This window comes from Egretta garzetta, unplaced genomic scaffold, assembly GCF_000687185.1.
Source record: "Egretta garzetta isolate BGI_Z169 unplaced genomic scaffold, ASM68718v1 scaffold604, whole genome shotgun sequence".
Lineage (NCBI taxonomy): Eukaryota > Metazoa > Chordata > Aves > Pelecaniformes > Ardeidae > Egretta > Egretta garzetta.
In genome coordinates, this window is record NW_009259366.1 from 892700 (window position 1) to 913133 (window position 20434).

The 20434-nt window shown below is 37.5% G+C and overlaps 1 protein-coding gene across 1 annotated transcript in view; it reads left to right on the plus strand.

Moving 5' to 3' along the window:
* Positions 1–165: 165 nt before the first annotated feature.
* LOC104124493 (3'-5' RNA helicase YTHDC2-like) overlaps positions 166–20434 on the plus strand; it is a 29163-nt gene continuing 8894 nt past the window's right edge. The window contains exons 1-21 of the mRNA XM_009636834.1: positions 166–254; positions 2012–2208; positions 3652–3851; positions 4464–4630; positions 7110–7212; positions 8409–8565; positions 10860–10967; positions 12665–12813; positions 13205–13340; positions 13682–13808; positions 14864–14929; positions 15354–15532; positions 15711–15807; positions 15893–15980; positions 16122–16202; positions 17133–17215; positions 18235–18340; positions 18479–18598; positions 18937–19209; positions 19745–19871; positions 20362–20426. Coding sequence (XP_009635129.1) covers positions 166–254; positions 2012–2208; positions 3652–3851; positions 4464–4630; positions 7110–7212; positions 8409–8565; positions 10860–10967; positions 12665–12813; positions 13205–13340; positions 13682–13808; positions 14864–14929; positions 15354–15532; positions 15711–15807; positions 15893–15980; positions 16122–16202; positions 17133–17215; positions 18235–18340; positions 18479–18598; positions 18937–19209; positions 19745–19871; positions 20362–20426 — 2718 coding nt within the window. The remainder of the gene's footprint in view (positions 255–2011; positions 2209–3651; positions 3852–4463; positions 4631–7109; positions 7213–8408; positions 8566–10859; positions 10968–12664; positions 12814–13204; positions 13341–13681; positions 13809–14863; positions 14930–15353; positions 15533–15710; positions 15808–15892; positions 15981–16121; positions 16203–17132; positions 17216–18234; positions 18341–18478; positions 18599–18936; positions 19210–19744; positions 19872–20361; positions 20427–20434) is intronic.

Sequence of the window (20434 nt, forward strand, 5' to 3'; positions counted from 1 at the left end):
CCCGCGCCCCCGTGCGGGACGAAGGTACAGCGCTGCCGGCAGTCCCGGTGTTGGCGGGAGGACGCGAGGGGCTCGGGGACTGAAGAGCTCGTGCCGTCGGGATGATCCGTCATGAATGCTGCGTGTCGCGTTGTTATGTTTGCTCTTTTGATGATCTTCCTAGAAATGGAATTTCCTTCTTCTTTCACTGGTACTGAAAGAGCATTTGTTCACCGTCTCTGTCAGTCTCTTGGGCTGATATCTAAAAGTAAAGGGTAAGTTGGAGTCTGATTTTTATCTATCACTTTTTTTATTTTGGTGCAGATGTCTGGAATTTCATGACTAGCCTGAAAATGATCTGTGTTCCCAGCATGTCCTGCGCTGTGGCTGTGGGTAGTCCTAGAGAAAAAAGTTTAAAAAGCAAGCAAAGTGTCTTTGTGCTTTGCTTTGTGTCTACTTAAAAAAACACTTCTGACAGGTTTAATTGGAGATAGCTTGGCCTTACACTGTTTTGTGGATTTCATGGGTCCACAAAAAAGATTTTTCACCCAGACCTGTTCTGTTTTTCGTGCACTATTGTGTGCCCAAGGTTTTTGCATAGAATCTCATACCTTGACAGTTACGATGTAAGATGTTGATCTGCTTTGAGGGGAGGAGGGCTCTGCAGAGGGATCTGGACAGGCTGGATCGATGGGCTGAGGCCAGTTGCGTGAGGCTTAACAAGGCTGAGTGCTGGGTCCTGCACTTGGGTCACAACCACCCCATGCAACGCCACAGGCTTGGGAAAGAGGCCTGGTGGAAAAAAACCTGGGGGTGCTGGTTGACAGGTGGCTGAATAGGAGCCAGCAGTGTGCCCAGGTGGCCAGGAAGGCCAACAGCATCCTGGCATGTATCAGGAATAGCGTGGCCAGCAGGAGCAGGGAAGTGACCATGCCCCTGTACTCGCGTGGGTGAGGCCGTGCCTTGCATACGGTGTTCAGTTTTGGGCCCCTCACTACAAGAAGGACACTGAGGCGCTGGAACGTGTCCAGAGAAGGGCAAAGAAGCAGTGAAGGGTATGGTGTGGAGCACAAGTCTTACAAGGAGCAGCTGAGGGAACTGAGGTCGTTTAGCCTGGGGACGAGGAGGCTGAGGGGAGTCCTGATCGCCCTCTACAACTGCCTGACAGGAGGCTGTAGCGAGGTGGGTGTTGGTCTCTTCTCCCAAGTAACAAGTGATAGGACGAGAGGAAATGGCCTCAAGTTGCATCTGGGGAGGTTTGGACTGGACATCAGGAAAAATTTTTTCACTGAAAGTGTTGTCAAGCATTGGAACAGGCTGCCCAGGGAAGTGGTGGTCACCATCCCTGGAGGTGTTCAAAAATCCTGTAGGCGTGGCAGTTTGGGATATGGTTTAGTAGGCATGGTGGTGTTGGGTTGACAGTTGGACTTCATGATCGGAATCCTTTTCCAACCTTTATGATTCTATGATGAAGTGTTTTGGCTCTAATTCTACATTGTAAATCTTTGATAATGAGCATCCTGGGAATCTAATTTTGTTTACTGGATTTCATTAAGGCTTGGAATATCACTAGAAGGCTGCTTGTTTGACCGTTGTGTCTCTCTGTTGATTTTTAACCTCTAAATCTCTTGAATTATTGTAGAAGTCAGTTTTGTGAAGTACCTTTCTGTATTGGTTGATAGAGTGATTGATGGAGCTGGCTGTCTTTCGGGAAGCAAATGCAGTAATAGACGTTTAACGGAAAGGTAGCAGAACAGTGTCACATTATGGAGGCCTAATTGTAAGCTTGTGCAGGGCACAGTCCGATGAAGTCTGCAGTGTCTGTGCTACGCCACCTCATGTGCATAGAGGGGGGTTTTGATGGGGGATTTTTGGGTGTTATTTTGGTGTGTGTTGTGCTACATGGGACGTTGTTTGGAAGACATTAGACTTTAAAATAATATGACAGCCATCTTGACAGAATTATGGTCAAAGATTATTACATAGAGGTAAGTAGGTTACTTCCTAAAATACATTTTTTTTTTTCTCCCAGAAAAGGAGCAAATCGATACCTGACTGTAAGGAAGAAGGATGGGTCAGAACTAACACACGCCGTAATGACTTGTTGCTTGGCTCCCCGTACGAAACATGCTGTTTGGAGTTTAATTCAGAGATTTCCTGTCACAATTAAAGAACGAACAGAACTTCTGCCAAAGACGGAGCGAGGAAATGCATGTGCTGTTGAATCTGGTATGTTCACTGTGTCTTCTGGTATGAACTTGTGAATCAACACTGCTTAAAAAAAGCCCAAACCAACCCGCAACCCAACCACAAACCAAAGATCTTTATCTTCTGTCTCTTCTCCTGTCCCAGCTGACACCCTCCCCCTCCAAAGAAAGCCATTAATTTTCTTGACTTTGAATTGTTAATATAGGGTCTTTTAAAACTGGTGTCATGAGGAACTTAGGCAGTCATGTCACCCACATTTCAATGTCTCCCTTATGCCAAGTTAATTTGAATCTTTGAGACAGATCCAAACAGATTTACTCGGAAGTATATTTCTAAATGCGAGTTCCTACAAGTTCCATGAGGTGAGATTGGAGAGAGAAGTGTTACAATGACTGCCGTATAAGAACACCCTGATAAGAATGAGACTGGCTGTTCTGCTTCTAAAAATTCATGTTCTTGATAAAAGTTTGGGGTTTTGTTTTGTTGTCTTCTAAAATAGATTTGGTCCCTAAGAAACTAGTTAGCGTTGGTAGTTAGCCTTACTTACTACTAGGCTTCTTGATTTCTAGAATATGAAAGTTCACCGGAAGACAAACTTCTGGTATATTGTGGGTTTTTAAACAATGCTTTTACCAAGGTTATTGCTTTAACAGTTATGAGCGTAAGAGTTAATATATTAATCACATGAAATATGTATAATTGAATTTACAGCAAACTTTTTGTTGTTATGGAAAAGAATTATTAAGGAATTATAGAATAGCATTTACAATACCAAATTTGAAGTAGTGTCCTCTGAAGATGTTCCTCTGAAGATGTGCAGGTTCTTTGTCTACTTATGCATTGCTTTCTAATACATCACCTGTGCTGGGTGAGTCTGGGGGTCTAGGTACAGCGTGGTTCAATTTGTATGATTTAAGACAAATCTTATGGACTAGAGCATTCGGGTATGTAAGACTGACTGAAAGGAGGTCATAAAAGACCTGTGAGGATGTGAAAGAAGGCATATGGATCACAGTAAAGTTAGCTTTGTCTCAGAAGTAGTGCTTGACAGTTTGGAGTAACTTAAAGGTTTAACTATACAGTGAATATTTCTAGGCAAGCTGCAGAGGTGTGAATATGTAAGCATGATACAGAGGCCAAGAAAATATGCCAGGCTGCTTTTGTGGGTCTAGTTTCTGTTTCTCATTTTGCTCTTCCTGTCCTTTTTTGACTTAGAGCAATGCATTGGGATAGTATATTTTTGTTCAAAATGTCTATGGAAGTAATTACTCCTTTGAACAATATTTATATCAACCACCATAACAGGATGCATTACTACGATACGGCTTTTAAATGCAACTGGTTTGTCACTTTATCTATAGGGATGCATATAAAGTCATGTTAATTTTTATGTACGATTTTTAAACAGTGTTTAGTGACCTACTTTTGTATGTGTCTAAGTAAATTGTTAGCTTCTCTTCACAGAAAACAGAGAAGTAAACAAGGCAAGTGGACGACTAAACAACGGTATCCCCCAGGTTCCAGTGAAAAGAGGGGAATCGGAGTTTGATTCCTTCAGGCAATCACTACCAGTTTTTGAAAAACAGGAGGAAATAGTCAAGATAATAAAGGACAATAAAGTTGTTTTGATTGTAGGAGAGACTGGATCAGGAAAAACTACTCAAGTATGTTTCTTTAATGAAATAAAAAAGATAATAGTATTCATACAAAGCTAATGCCAATTTTCTGATCTTCATGTAATAAGGGTTTTTTTTGTCCTAGTTTTGAGGCTTTTGGTTTCCTATACAGTTGAAAGTCTTGTGTTCTAATTCATTTTCTTGCTTTTGAAATACTAAGCCAGCAGATGCTTACTAGAAGTATAAATGATTCTGCACAATTTTCTGATAGATACCATTTTTTTGTTAAAATAATTTACAATATTGAAAGGAAAGTAGCGCCAATTTTGCATAGCCCTTTTCCTTCTGAAGCTAGTTCTGTTCTTAGTATCTGGACTATTACTGTGATAAAATGAAAGATTACGTACAGGTGTTTTTCTTACAGATTTCTCTGAAGCAGGAGAGAGAAGCTGCAACTTTTTTTTTTTTTTGGAAACATATTAAAATCAGAAATTTATTTTTTCTGCCTTTCTGCCCCTTCAAGTACGTTTTCAATGGTAATCCTATTGTGAATCCTTTTGCAACCTGCGTAATATTGAGAAACAGTTAAATTTTTTCAGTGTGGTAAAAAAGCTATGACTTTAACAAACTAAAAAGTAAATTTAAACCACTTCTTTACAGATCCCTCAGTTCCTTCTTGACGACTGTTACAAAAATGGAGCTCCCTGTCGTATATTTTGCACTCAGCCAAGACGTTTGGCAGCTGTTGCGGTGGCTGAAAGAGTGGCAGCAGAAAGAAGAGAAAAGATTGGCCAGACAATTGGTTATCAGATCCGATTAGAAAGCAGGTATTAATGATCTCTCTTAAAGTCAATTGAACTTGTGTTGGTATCTTCAGTCTTGTGTACATTTAAACTACAGTGGTTTTGAGATACAGCCTAGTAAAACCTCAGTATGTGAAGTATAGCTAGTATACATTATTTCAGGTAATGGAATATTTAGAGTGAAAAGGACAGTTTTCCTCCTGTATGTTGCAGTTTCATGTAGTAAGTTGTCTTAATATAAATGAATTGCAGGTGCTTTCTCTTGATTTCTTGTTGGGGGTGTGTGTGTGGAATTCCTTGTCTTGTTTCCAGATCAAGGCTATACTTTCCTTTCCCTCTCTTTTTTTTTTTTTTTTTTTTTTTTTTTTTTCCCCTCCCTACTGTTAACCCGTATAGATCCAAAAGTTCTGCAAGCTTTGAAGATACATAAGAAGACCAGCATGCTGTAACAAATGCTATACAGTGAGAGTTGGTAGGGTACATAACAGGAAAAAAAGAAAAATATGACAGTGAATGATGAAGTTGAGAGTTATTTACCCATCTAGTTTGGGTTAAATTTACTCTTGTTTCAGCTTTTATGTTTAAAGCATGAAGTGATACAAAAATTAGAGATTTCTAGATCACCTGAGGAACTTTTTCCTAAAGCAGAGCAGGAGTGGATAAGAGTCTGAAGATTGTGTGTGGTTTCTAGATTCTCTGAACTGTATAAATAGTGGGATTTCCAGGAACAGGCAGCAATTGAGATACGAGTGAGAAGGCTGTGACAAAAGATATAGCTGGTTATGTTGCTTATATGGATGAAGATACCACATAGCTAATGAAAATGAATGCACTTGAATAACAAAGCCAAGTTAAAGAAGAATTTGAATATGTGTATGGAAGCTCACCATTTCTAGAAGGCTGCTGAAGAAGCGAGAAGAGTAGAGATGGGTAATGTAAAGTGTTTCCATTTTGGATGTGCTGCTTGATGTGGTGGCTTGACCTTGGCTGGATGCCAGGTGCCCACCAAAGCCGCTCTATCACTCTCCTCCTCAGCTGGACAGGGAAGAGAAAATACAAAGAAAGGCTCGTGGGTCGAGAGAAGGTCAGGGAGAGATCACTTAGCAATTACTGTCATGGGCAAAACAGACTTGACTTGGGAAAATTAGTTTTAACTTATTACAAAATTTGAATCAGAGTAGGAGAGAAAAAAACCACCCTGAATCTTAAAACACCTTCTCCCACCTCTCCCTTCTTTCCAGGCTTGACTTTATGCCTGATTTCTCCACCTCCTTCCCCCGAGCGGCACAGGGGGATGGGGAATGGGGGCTGGGGTCAGTCCATCACACGCTGTTTCCCTGCTCCGGCATAGGGTCCTCCCTGGGCTGCAGGTGGAGGTCTGCTCCATGATAGACATCCCTGGGCTGCAGGGGGACAGCCTGCCCCACCAGGGGCTGCACCAGGAGCTGCAGAGGAATCCCTGCTCTGGCACCTGGAGCACCTTCTGCCCCTGCTTCTTCACTGACCATCACTCAGGGTTTTGGTTTTTTTTCCACATATTCTCACTCCTCTCTCCAGCTGCAGTTTCTGTTGTGCAGGGGTTTTTTTTTTGCCTCCTCCCCCCTTTCTTAAGTAAGTTCTCACAGGAGTGTTGCCACCATTGCTGATGGGCTCAGCCTTGGCCAGCGGTGTGTCATCCTTGAAGATGGCTGGCATTGGCTCTGTCAGACATGGGGGAAGCTTCTAGCAGCTTCTCACAGAAGCCACCCCTGAGGCCCCCCACTGCCAAAACCTTGCCACAAAACCCAAGTACACTTGAATTTAATATGTAGGAGGATTTTTGAAAGGAGGGATGAATTCCAAACTTGGAAAGAAATATGTATATGAGAATTAGTGAGCTTTATTCTTTTATTTCTCATTACCATACTCCAATTTGCTTGGTAATAAATTAAGCTAATTTCCCCAAGTTGAGTCTGGTTTGCCTGTGACAGCAGTTGCTGAGTGATCTTTCACTGTCCTTATCTCAGCCCAGAAGCTTTTCATTATATTTTCTTTCCCCTGCCCAATTGAGGAGGGGAGTGATAGAGCAGCTTGGTGGGCACCTGGCATCCAGCCGAGGTCAACCCAGCACATATAGGCAATTACAAAGACTATATCTGAGCATATGCTGAAGAATTGGAACCTGTTTTTCCAAAGCAGTCCACACGGAATTTTTCAGTAAATTAAACAACACGGAGGGGTTCTAAAGGTTGTTTCACTTGCTTATTTATTTATATAAATTAGAATCTCACTTAGTTAATCTTTTTCTGAAGTTTTGAAGCATAGGCACTAAGATTCCCTAGGCACTCTCTGGGAATAGGCATAGTTTAAAAACAAATGGTATGCATGAATTCTTTGTCGAGAGAACTATAATCCCACTTCTGGTGAGCAGCTGCTCAACCCTTTAATTTTCAGGAGGTGGTCAAAAGCTAGCAGCATTTAAATGGTCCAGAACCCTGAAGTATCTTTATTAACTGTTCAATAGGGTTTCTCCAAAGACACTCTTAACGTTCTGCACTAACGGCATACTACTTCGCACGCTAATGGCAGGAGACAGCACTCTATCAACTGTGACCCATGTTATTGTGGTAAGAATCCTGTTGGATTTCATGTGAGGTGGAGCAGTATGTATTACTTGTTAATTGGAAGATGAAATCCTAGTTTTCTTTACTAATTTGCTGAATTTAAGGTTGTTTAGAATCTGAACTAATGTTAAAGACTTACTGAGTCTTTATTATAGGATGTACATTTTTGGGTTTGGGGTTTTTTTTGTAAATGCCAATCATTATTTTTGGAATCATAGTGCAGTTTTTGAGGACAGAGCTTTAAATTTTTCCAAACTTCCTCTGTCAGAAAGCAGAAAAGCCTTAGGGATGCTTATGTAGATACGATTCAATGTGAGTGTATCAGAATTTCTTGTATCATATACTTGTTTTAGCAATAGCAGGTTTGCAGCCCATTTTTTTGAGCAAATGTTTTCAAGATCATGAGTAGTCTGATTTTCAGTAAATTATTTAAGTGTGTTCATTTATGATTATGTGAATATTCCTCTTGTGGAGTTTGATAAGGCAGTGGAACCAGAAGATTTACTGCAAGATTAAGTTCTCCACTGCTGAAGACAGATAAATTCATGATAATTTTGTGCCTGCCTGTTTATCAAAATGGAAAAAAGTGTAAGAATGATTATACATTCTTGACTTCAGCCTATAAATGTTGTATTTGGGTCCCTGCTTCATAAGTTCATAATATAAAACAAAATAGAAGCACACACTAACAAAGATGATTAATCATTCGTGTTCCTTAATTAATTATAAGCTTTGTGCATGACTTAATGGATTTAAGCAGTCTTAACTTTTTTCTGATTATGTGGTATCATACATTTCTTTAAATGCTCATCAGTTGTGAAGTGAGAATTTATTAAAATAAGATTTGTAGGATTTGTGATTTGTGTTGTTGTCTTGAAAATGAGATTCAAATATAAGAATTAGAAGAAGTTTCAGAAGTCCACTTTAACCTCTGAAGTTAAGGTATATGTGGCTTGTGCATTACCAGTGCAGTCTGCTCTGATATTTTTATAAAACTTTTTGAAATATTTTTTGACTTTTGGATAGTGTTTTTAAAAAATCCTTACTTAAACTGGACTTACACATTTTAATGCGTTTGTAATGTACCAGCAAGTTATATTTTAGTTTTTAAAAATTTTGTATTTGTGAAAAGTTGCAATTTTGGATCTGTGATGTTTATTTGTTGTTTTGGTTTGGTTTTTTTTTTCCTTTTGTTATAGGATGAAGTACATGAGAGGGATAGGTTCAGTGACTTCTTGTTAACAAAACTGAGAGATGTGTTGCAAAAGCAGACTAATTTAAAGCTAATTATTTCTAGTGCTGCATTAGATGCAGATCTCTTTATTAGGTATTTTGGAAGTTGCCCGGTAATACACAGTAAGTATTCATGTAAACTCTTAAATCTGAGTATACCTGATCTAGGACTAATAGATCTTATTAAACCGTAGCAAACCATTCTGAGTAAGGAAACATGATAAATACACTGAGAGTTACAGCAATGCTCTTTCTTGATTTGTTCATTTTTGTTGTTTCTTAACAATTTGCACCTACTTCAGAGTAAACTGTGTTTATCACAGGGAGTTCTGTAAGTACAGGATGTCCTGCCCCTGCCCTGTGCAATTCAAGAAGGGGGAGAAGGTTCTTAAAGTGCTGATCTCCATGGTGATATAGACCCTAGAATCTAAAAGAGTGATATATATTACATCATTCCAGTAGATTCTAGTTCTTCAGGCCTCACAGAGATTGCTGCTGGTTACTGGATAAATCACAGAAAACTGCACCTGGGCCCTTTGGAAATACAGTCCTAGGCAAATTGGGTTTTCATGTTTTAATCACATGATTCTTTATTTTAAAGGAAATTATTAGCTGTTAACCTAGGTAAACATTGAGAAAAGACTTGTCGATTTGTGTTAATTTACGTTCAGACTCAGTAATCTGCAGTTAGATGCAAAGAAAAGTTATCATTATTGCTGTTTTAATGTCATTTGACTGATCTTTAGTAGAGGTAAAACATAGTTGTGTGGGAGATGCTTTCCCCCGCCCCGTCCCCTCCTTCACCCTTCTGGCTGGTAAGTTTTCTGCATGGGTGACCTCCTCTGGCACGTTGCAGTCCTCTTCCTTTTTCAACAATGATGTCTGAGTATAATGCATTTTAAAAAAGAATCTTTTAAGAGCAATGCTTTCTCTTTAAAACAATCAAGTAGACTGTCTGCATATCAGTCTTTTTTTAAGAAGCTTGACAATCACAGGACATGGGTAGGATCCCTTTAGAATCTTCTCTACAGATCATTGGTTTATTTTCGTGAATGTTCCTGAAGAAGTCGTCTATATATTATTATTTTTTTTTTTTACAGATCTATGATTGTTTATTTCTGGTTCTCAGTTCTGAATTTTGGCCTAGTAAAATAAGGCTTGCAACTTGTTGGAGGCAGAAATCTGGAAATTATACATGATTTCAGTGTTTTCCGAATTTTTTTGGAGAGAGGAAACCTCACTTGTAATTGTTATGTGGCTTTCCAGTTTACTCTTCTTGTAACTGCCTGTTCATTTAGGTCAATATGTTTATTCAGGAAACCCTGATGACAGTCTCTTTCTCCAGTTTACCTCAGCTATACTGTTATCACATACTAGGCTTCACAGGCTAATCACAATTGAAAGGACACTTTCCTTTTTCCATTCTTGAGAATTTAAGAATTAAAAGAGGAGAGTTTAGATAGTTTGTCTGTTATGTCATGAAAAAGATTTGATCCTCCTTTAACAATATAGCTGACAAAATCCTGACCACAGAAACCCACACTTTGTAATTGTGGGTTCCTGTAGTACACGGAGTTTGTGATCAGTGTTGGAAGACTTCTTCCATGACAGCTTCTAAAAGTATTTGAACTGTGGCTTGTTCTTTCTGAAGAAAAGTCCTAGGTGATTCAAAATTAGCTATGGCAAATGTCTGCTATGGGACCAGAAATTAAAATTGAGAGATGTTAATTCTTCCTGCAAAGAAGAATCCTTTAACGTCCATAAAAAAAAAGTCTAGTAAACAGTGATAATTGAAAAAGAAATCAGGGTAAATTATTAGGAGATAAAGACCGTTGGAATGTCTCACTTATCAGGAAGTATTCAGTAAAGAAACCTAATTTGGCTGAAGCGATTGAGGAAATTGAGAGAAGTCCGTCTCCTCATATACTTCTCATGAAAAAAGAAGTACTGTAATACAAAAGGTGGCTATCTGTGGAATCTCACACTAAAGCTGTATCAATTGCTGTTATATTTTATAGTCCAGGTGGCAGTCTGACACAGTGAATTCTTTTTTGTAACCCTGAACAAAAATGGCTATTTTTCTCATTTTGATAAAATTCCAGTTAATAAATGTCAATCTTCTGAGCATCTCTTGCTGAAACCCTTAATAGCATTGAAGAGGTTTATGAGAAACAAGGCACCCAGCTGGCATTTTCCTGTTGAAATGTTGTTTTGGTTTATGGCCCAGTAATCCTAAGAAAATAAACTCCTGTGTAGATACTCTTACAGGACTTTTCAAGGAAAGTCATAATTCCTTAAATTAGGCCCTAATAATGTTTTAATTCACTTTCTGTGTCTACAAAAATGCTTTGTTTAGATTAAGATTATAAATTAAGCTAGGGAATGTCTAATATTTTATGAATTATTTATACTTTCAGTACAAGGAAGACCTTTTGAAGTTAAAGAGATGTTTTTGGAGGACATTTTACGAAGCACTGGGTATACAAACAAAGAGATGATAAAGTACAAAAAGGAGAAGCAGCGAGGTTGGTGGACTTCTTAATTGTCAGGGCTGGTGATGAGTCTCATTGATTGGTCAAACAACTAAACGGGATGATTCTCTGTTAAAAACCCAAAGTCAGAACATTAAATGAGACATGATTAGATGACAGCAAGTATCTTTCAGCTTTCAGTGTTTACATTATTGAAATAGATCATGTAACTTTCAAAAACATATTTTCACTTTCTTTCAAGGGTTGCATTCTTTTTGCTTTCAGTTTATAAATGCGATGTTTTTCCTAATTATTATGAGTAGAATTGTATATAATTCAGGGCTTTGCCCACATGAAAACTAGTGAAGCAGAAGATATTATGTGCTGACTTTTGGGTGCAAATTAAAGTGCAGCCATGAAAGAGGGCAAGATTTTGTGCATCTTGCACAGAAGTGGTTTCTATTAGTAACAATTTTCACTGCATTCTTCAGACATGGATGTATTTATTATAGATAGCCCAGAAGCATTAACATACTTGAATTTAATATAGTTGTTCTTTAACTGATTAGGTAGATATATTATTCATATATACTATAGAAGTTCTCCTGACAACTGAAAGTAATGATCCTAGTGTGTATTTAAAAAAAAAAAGGGGGGGGGGGCGGGGGCAAAACCCAAAGCTGTAACATACAATCCTAACTGTACGTTTATTGTGGTCCTCTGATCACGTGGATAGAAAAGTTCACTTAAGGCACTGGTATCTTGTACTGTTTCTTCTACCTGTACACAAAAATTAGTGGTAACATGCAGGAGCTGTATTACTTCTCTTTGGTATTTTACTTCTGGAGAATATTTTCACTTTCTTTCAAGGGTTGCATTCTTTTTGCTTTCAGTTTATAAATGCGATGTTTTTCCTAATTATTATGAGTAGAATTGTATATAATTCAGGGCTTTGCCCACATGAAAACTAGTGAAGCAGAAGATATTATGTGCTGACTTTTGGGTGCAAATTAAAGTGCAGCCATGAAAGAGGGCAAGATTTTGTGCATCTTGCACAGAAGTGGTTTCTATTAGTAACAATTTTCACTGCATTCTTCAGACATGGATGTATTTATTATAGATAGCCCAGAAGCATTAACATACTTGAATTTAATATAGTTGTTCTTTAACTGATTAGGTAGATATATTATTCATATATACTATAGAAGTTCTCCTGACAACTGAAAGTAATGATCCTAGTGTGTATTTAAAAAAAAAAAGGGGGGGGGGGCGGGGGCAAAACCCAAAGCTGTAACATACAATCCTAACTGTACGTTTATTGTGGTCCTCTGATCACGTGGATAGAAAAGTTCACTTAAGGCACTGGTATCTTGTACTGTTTCTTCTACCTGTACACAAAAATTAGTGGTAACATGCAGGAGCTGTATTACTTCTCTTTGGTATTTTACTTCTGGAGAAAGATCTGGACTGAGAATTGTGTAGAAAATATTTACTTAGGAAGCTCATCTGAATGCAGTAAGTTGGAATACAGGAGACTTAGGGGGTTAAGCATCTTGTTCTTATAGCAGATGTTTGCAACTGTGCGCTTAATCATGGAATTTGTATTGGACTGGTAACAGTGTTCTAGGTTAAATAGAAGAGACTGAATAGATAAAACTTGTGACTTGATATAACTATATTTTGTCACTGAAAACAATGGATAAATAAGATACCGGTAAAACTCTTTTTTGGAAATACTTCATGCATTCTAGAGGAAGAGCAGCAAAGCACTCTTACTGAGTGGTGTTCTGCTCGAGAAAATAATAGCAAACGGGAACCTCAGAGACAAAGATCTGTCCCAAGTGCAACTGAAGAGTGTAATCTGTTGGATGATGGTGGTGACACAGCATTTAATCAACTGGTAAGTTTTTCCTCTTGTTGGAAGAGATGTTTAAATTTGCATTATATTACTCTACCCATTTAAAAAGTGTTTTCTAAAGATACAACTCCTGTAGAGTTTCTAGAAGGATATTAACGTATTTTAAAGTATTATTATTTTATGAACTGCTCTAGCTAGTATGTGCTTTTCAGTTATGATGGTTGCACGTAACTTTTGTTTAGATCAAATGGCTAGACTGCCGTTGTTTAAAGTACTTGCATATGATACAATAAATGTTTTAAGTGATATCTGAATGCTGTATTTCTGGTTGTTACTTGGAAGACTAACTGTTCAAATTCTTTGTGTCTAACACACGAGAATAAAGACAATTCTTTGAAGAGAGTTGTCGTTCAATACTGTTTTTTCTCTTCAGACTGAAAAAGATGCGAATTGCCTTGAACCGTGGCTAATAAAAGAAATGGATTCTTGTCTTTCTAACATCTGGTTGCATAAAGATATTGATTCCTTTGCTCAGGTGTTCCATTTCATTTTAACTGAAAATGTCAGTGGTAAGTCTCTCATCTTATTACATAAGAAAAAAGCCCCACAAAATTACTTGAATTTCTATGGCTACTTTATCTCCAATTTTAAATGTTGTTACCTTTGAATTGTGACGCCTATTGAAAAAATGACTAGGTTTAGCAGAATTAATGACTTTTGTAGTTAATTTGCTGTTGTACTTGTTTTGTATTGACAGATGTTAAATTCACATGAACTGACTGGTGGGATGAAGTGAGGAAATGAATTCTCTTTGGGCTGGGTTTTGAAAGTCATATTCATACCGCATTTAGATGAAAAAATAACATTTGTATTGGTTTTGCTGATTTCTTTTTTTTTTTTTACTTTTCAGTTGATTATAGGCACAGTGAAACGAGCGTGACTGCACTAATGATCGCTTCAGGGAGAGGCTTTCTGAGTCAAGTAGAACAACTGATCAGTATGGGAGCAAATATCCACTGCAAATCATCCAATGGCTGGTAAAAACAAACAGATAAACTGAAAGATAGATTTATTTGTCAATACGCAAATGAGAGAGCAATTTCTGTAATATCTAGACTGATTTGCTAACTTTTCATACTGCTGTAAGCACTAGCAGGTTTTGACAGTGTAAGCAATTTCTGACTTCTGTTTATCACATGGTCTTCTGTATATTGTAAATTGAATTCTTAATTAAACAGTCTCGAATATGGGATATACCCTCTTGGTTTCAATGAATGTGATTTAAGAACTGGTTAGAAGAAAAATTGGAATCTTTCTTACTGGATTGATTGAATTAGACCAAAAATGTTTGGCAATTCTTATTTTAAGAGAGTAACCTATATCAGATTTAAAAGTAGTGTATTACAAGTGCAAAGATCATTACTGTGTTATATCTGTAAATATGTTGTATCATGTGAAAACATTCGTGAATCTGTAAAAATTCAGGTTTTTGTGGCCATGAATTGTGTCTTTGTATAAACAGGGAACTACAGTAAATAATTGTGATATGGAAAGATTTGAATTAAGATTCTAGGAGGTCTGATACTTGGTACTAACACTTGAAAAACTTGGGAAGGGATACAGTTTAAGAGGAAAACAGTGAACTGCATTGTGGAGAGGGCAACTTCCTTAAGACATCAAAAACCCCAATGTTTTTACACATTTTGGAGAAAAAAATCTGAGGCGTGACTTCTTGGGATGATTTAAATGAGGTAGTAAAGGGTACTGCAGAAAGGTATGGCTTGTCTCTGCACATTGATGTGTGGTTTTTGAAGGAATGGCACGTTCTTCCTCACTTCCTTCTGCATGTTTGCACTCACTTCTGTGTAAAACTGGGATTCTTTCTTGGTAAAGAATGGCAGTTATCTAAAAATCATATAGCTGTTACACCTCTTTCTGTACTTTAAAATGGGAAGTTGCAAATCCAACAGTAACAGCACCAATTAAACAATAATGCAGAAATTGATAGAAAAGTGCGGTGTCATGCAACGTGCTATTCGTATGTATCTTTTGAAATGAGAAATTAATAAAGATTTTTATGCAACTCTTTCAGGATGGCTTTGGACTGGGCTAAGCACTTTGGACAGACAGAGGTTGTTGACCTGTTGGAGTCCTACAGGTAAGCTTTTAACTACTTTGCAGAAACTGTTCTGAAACATGGTGATGGGAAATTTATGTTTTGTCTTCTTTTAATCAGAACAGCTTTTAGGCCAGATTTTAAAGCATAAAAAGCTAAGTAGCAAGATTTATTTGAGGATAGGAATATTTTGAAAACATAGTTATTTAAAAAAAGGTTTGTATTCAGTATCATAGTGATTGTTTGCCCAGCTCCTATGGGCTGCTATTGAAGTTCTGTGTTTTGCCGAGTTAACACTTAAATCAGTGAACAGTGACACTCTTGTGGAGATGCTGTTCTGCTACACTTCATAATTAAAATTTGAGATGAGTAGTCATGTTGGTCTTGATCTAAATTTGAATTGATGGCTGTATGCAAACGCGAAGCAAATAACCTTGACTCTGGCCTGTGTATTTGTATATTTTAGTGCTTCAGTGGCATTTGGAAATCTGGATGAAAGTTCCCTGGTCCAAACAAGTGGTAGTGACCTTAGTGCAGAGGACAGAGAACTGTTGAAAGCTTATCATCACAGTGTTGATGATGAAAAAGTGGATCTGGACCTGATTATGCACTTACTTTATAACATCTGTCATAGTTGTGATGCTGGTAGGTATATACACGCACTTCCAATAAATTGCTGTGGATTCAGCTTCTGTGCTGAATTGTTGCTCTTTTTTTCAGTAATACCAAATAGGTAAAACTTCCCGAGTGCTAGTATACGCAGTACTGACGTACACTTGAAGTGAATTCTCTGTTTAACTCTGGAAATCAACTTCTTTTTTAGGAGCAATTTTAATATTTCTTCCTGGATATGATGAGATTGTTAGCCTGAGGGACCGTATTCTTTTTGATGACAAGAGATTTGCTGATAATGCTCACAGGTAAAACCTCTAGTTTCTATGGTTGTCTTGAATTTTTATTCTTTTCTTTAAAGATCCTTAAAACGTGCTCTTTTTCTTGCATTAGATACCAAGTTTTCATACTTCATTCGAATATGCAGACGTTGGATCAGAAGAAGGTGCTTAAAAGTCCACCTTCTGGCATCCGCAAAATAGCAAGTATCAGAGGACTCTGTCAGATATTACCTTGGTATTTTTTGTCTTTGCTTTTACAGTTAACTATAGCTTTTTGGTTTTTTTTTTTTTTGTTTTTTTTTTTTTTTTTTTTTTTTTTTTTTTTTTTTTTTTAATTGCAGATCCTTTCTACTAGTATTGCAGAAACCAGCCTAACAGTCAATGATGTTGTATTTGTTATTGACTCGGGCAAGATGAAAGAGGTATGATTGGCTTAAGCCTTCTTTGGGAAGTAAACTTCCTCGTGTTGTTTTAAAATACATAATACATAAATTTTGGATAATTATTTTTTTTTACAGTAGGCTGAGAGCTAGTGCATGCCAAGCAACAGAACTCACTGAGAATTTTTGTCATTTGTTTATTTCATGACAAATACTGTAAATAGCTAGCTGTTTAAAAACCTTGTAAAAGCTATTGCAGGTTGATATATTGATATATCTGTTTGTTTTTTTTTAATTTGGTATTTCTGTTTGATTTTTAAAACTAGTCCATCAGTTTAGACTGCCACCTTCCTGAGACTTAGAGAACATTGGGAGTTCGCTTTGTCCTACTGTTGTACCTAGTCCAAGTCTAATCCATTAAGTTTTTAAGCATTGTTACTGATGTGTTCAATGACCATTCCCTACTTACTTTTTCAAGAAACATGAGATAACATAATGAGGCAATCTAAAACAGTATATGGCTTAGAAAATAAAACTGGATTTCATAGGAGATATGCACACCGAATTTCTGAAGATCTCATGGTAATACAGTGTTTTCATAATTTTGCATCGAATGTAGGAAAATAAGGACGTAATTTCCAAGTAAGACAAATGGGAATCTGTTAACATATTTTTGCTTGGCTTGTGATATGATACCACAAAACTCAATCCATGTCTTTTATTGACTTACAATTACCTATTGACTAGGAAACCTTAATTTAGAAAACTGTGCAGCACAAAGATACTGTGAAGGAGGTAGTATAAAGTCACTTGAAACTAAGTACTTCAGAACATACCTGTGTGCCAGAAGCTGCTAGTGCCTGGGTTTTTTTTGTTTTAGAGAACTTCTGTTGATGATCTAAATCACTAGTAACTTTTATTTCATGTACCCTCTTCAATCTTGTTTTTATGTTCCTTGCTTTGCTTTTATAGAAGTCTTTTGATGCACTGAGTTGTGTTACAATGCTAAAAATCGTGTGGATTTCAAAAGCCAGCGCTATCCAGAGAAAAGGCAGGTAATAAATGCTTCATACTGATTTTTATTTTGCAGATATCCACAGTCCTGTATGTTAAGGATAAAATACACAACATAGTAACAGCCACATTGGGTAATGTTAATAGCCTAGTCCGGTATCGTTTTGGACAACGGCCGATGCTAATTCTCTGTAGAAGAGTAAGGGTCAGCATGTATTTCTTTGGAGTAATTGCCCAGGTTGTAGAAAAGTGACACTTGGGAATTTCCCAAAGCTTGCATTAGGTCTAGGTTGTTTTCCCCCTATGAACTTGTTCTCCTTCCTCTTTCTCGCATGTGGCACTAGCAGCCACAGTGTCCCATAAGGTGTTTCACAACTTGCCTGTGGGCAAAAGGTTGCATATTGCTAGTTTTTAGTTGATACCCCTTCATTGCTATATTAGAAGAGACATTGAGCAGTGATTCCTTATTCATCTTCCCCAAACTATTAATGACTTAACGGGCCTTTATCATATTCTGTGTGAGGGCTAAGAGGATATATAGCAACAAACGCCTGTGTTTGGTTGTGTGATATTGGCATTGACCTACAGGAATTTGAGCGTGAATGTGAGCATTTGCTATCCCTATCCCCTCACTCACAAGTTTGGTCTTCATTCTACTTCTTACTCCCAGAGTAACTTCCAACTGTTTGGGGGATGTGAAGAGAAAGAAATGAAGTTTATGACTTATGTTCCTTACAGCAAAGGACAGTTGAGATTTGGATTGATCTTAGGTTAGCAGAACACCCACATCAATTTATTTTTAGATAGGCCTTATTTTTGTTTCTCCAGGTCTTCCAGTGTTGGGATAAAATTAGAATAACAAATTTCCATACTGTCAAAAATAATCCATGTACTGGAAAACTCTCACCTCATGTGTGGGACTTAATGGCACAATTATCTTTTTCTTAGACCTGGTTCTACATTTCCATTCTGCGTTTGTGTGTGTGTGTGTTGGTTTCTGGGTTTGTTTTTTTTTAAATAAATTCTAATTTTCAACAACTTCCCATATTTTATTTTCAAGGGCTGGGCGCTGTCAGCCTGGAGTCTGTTTTCGTCTCTTCAGCAGGCTCCGGTTTGAGAATATGTTGGAATTCCAAACTCCGGAACTTCTAAGGATGCCACTTCAGGTGCACGTTCAGTTAGAAATTGTAACTTTTAAAATACGTATTATGGTCAAACCATACTATGAACTCCAAAAAAGTGTTTGGTGGTTTGTTCTTTTTTCCCCAATCCTAACAAACTTTTTTTTGCTTTTTAACTTGCAGGAGCTTTGTTTACACACAAAACTTCTGGCTCCAATTAATTGTCCCATTGTTGACTTTCTGATGAAAGCTCCTGATCCTCCACCAGCTTTAATTGTGAGAAATGCTGTGCAAATGCTTAAGGTCAGCAGAGGAGTAGATTTAGATGGGCATTGTATTTGATTCTGTATTTGTGGTGTGGCAATATATCTTCCTGCTTTTTGTTTGCACTGAGCCTGTTGCTTTTAGTTACTTAAGGATGCTTTGAGTCACTGTGTGTTGTCTATTTTCATTTTGTGTGTGTGGATTTCATGTTAAGGGAAGAGAGTGCTTGAAAATCTTGTCGCAAAATGTTAAGAGTTTGACTTGCTTCTTAGTGTTTGGGAACAAGTCTAGTTAATATCCAGTACTTACATCCTTTCTGCTTTTATTGTAAATTAACTTTGTCCTCTCTGCCCCTGCTCTTTTTTTCTTTTTAACAGACAATAGATGCCATGGACCACTGGGAAGATCTCACTGAGCTTGGTTATCATCTCACTGAGTTACCAGTAGAGCCACACCTTGGTAAAATGGTGTTGTGTGCGGCTGTTTTGAAGTGCCTGGATCCTATTCTTACTATTGCTTGCACTCTTGCATATCGAGACCCTTTTGTCCTACCTACGCTGGCCTCTCAAAAGCGTGCAGCCATGCTGTGTAGAAAACGTTTTACTGCAGGAACATTTAGTGACCATATGGCGCTTCTCAGGGCTTTCCAGGTATTGTTTTATCTTCAGAAAGAGTACTAATCACAATCGATCGCATATCAAAGTAAATGATGTACCAGTCAAGTTGGATGTAGATAGGTGATAGACTATGATTAAGTACTTAGAGAAGAAACTTTATTTTTGCCTAGTGGCTTTCCTGTATATATCCTCATAAATTTGTGAGAGGACACTTTTTGTCAGATTTTTGTTTATATTTTGAAACATAATTTAATTCTGAATGTTCCCACAAGGTGCCGCTCTACATCCTGCTACACTGGTAACTCAAAATAATAATCTTAACATAATGATTTTTATAATAACTTAATATAATGATCCTATAATAACATAAAGAATGTTAATTTAGGGAATGGGTAAAATTAATCTAGTACTTAACAAGAAAAAAAAAAACTGTTTTGATACGTTGCCTTTCTTTCAGAGCGGTTGTTGCCTTTGTTTCCTTTAAAAAAAGTGCATTTAATTTTAGCTAACACTAATTTAGCTAAATTAACAGGCAAATGGAAACAAAACCAAACCAAAAACTTTACAGGCATGGCAGAAGGCGCGCAGTGATGGCTGGGAGAGAGCCTTCTGTGAAAAGAACTTCCTGTCTCAAGCCACGATGGAAATCATCGTAGGAATGAGATCACAGTTGCTTGGCCAGCTTAGAGCCTCAGGTAGATAGCTTGGAAAAAATCTTAACATTGTTTTGGAGTCAAGTGTATACAAATTGTAACAAGAATAGTGTTCACTGGTGTAATTTTCCTTCCTTAATTTGAAACAGACCAGTAGACATTTATGCTGGGCACAGTGCAGATGCTAGAGTGAGGAAGAGTGGCTGGGGAACAGCTGACCTAACTGAGAGCGCCCTGATCGTTCCACATGCCACTGGCTTTCAGTGTGAGGGACGTTTCCTTGGGTTTTTACATTCTAATAAATTATTTCTATAGGAAATGTCTTTGTGTTGTAAAAATTAGTTCTATTCTATGTTAGTATAAACCCACTTATGAGGAAGGATTTCAGTATAATGGTTTCTTCTTGGTGCTGTTAAAGTTGGCAGTGGTGAAAAATGCAACAAGTTTTTAGTTTACTTCACTTTTGAGCAGCAAAAAAGTGCATCTTAAATACAAGCTAATATAACCTATTTTTGTCCTCTTCTTTCTTCAGGTTTTGTTAGAGCCAGAGGAGGAGCTGATATTAGAGATGTTAATACTAACTCTGAAAACTGGGCTGTAGTTAA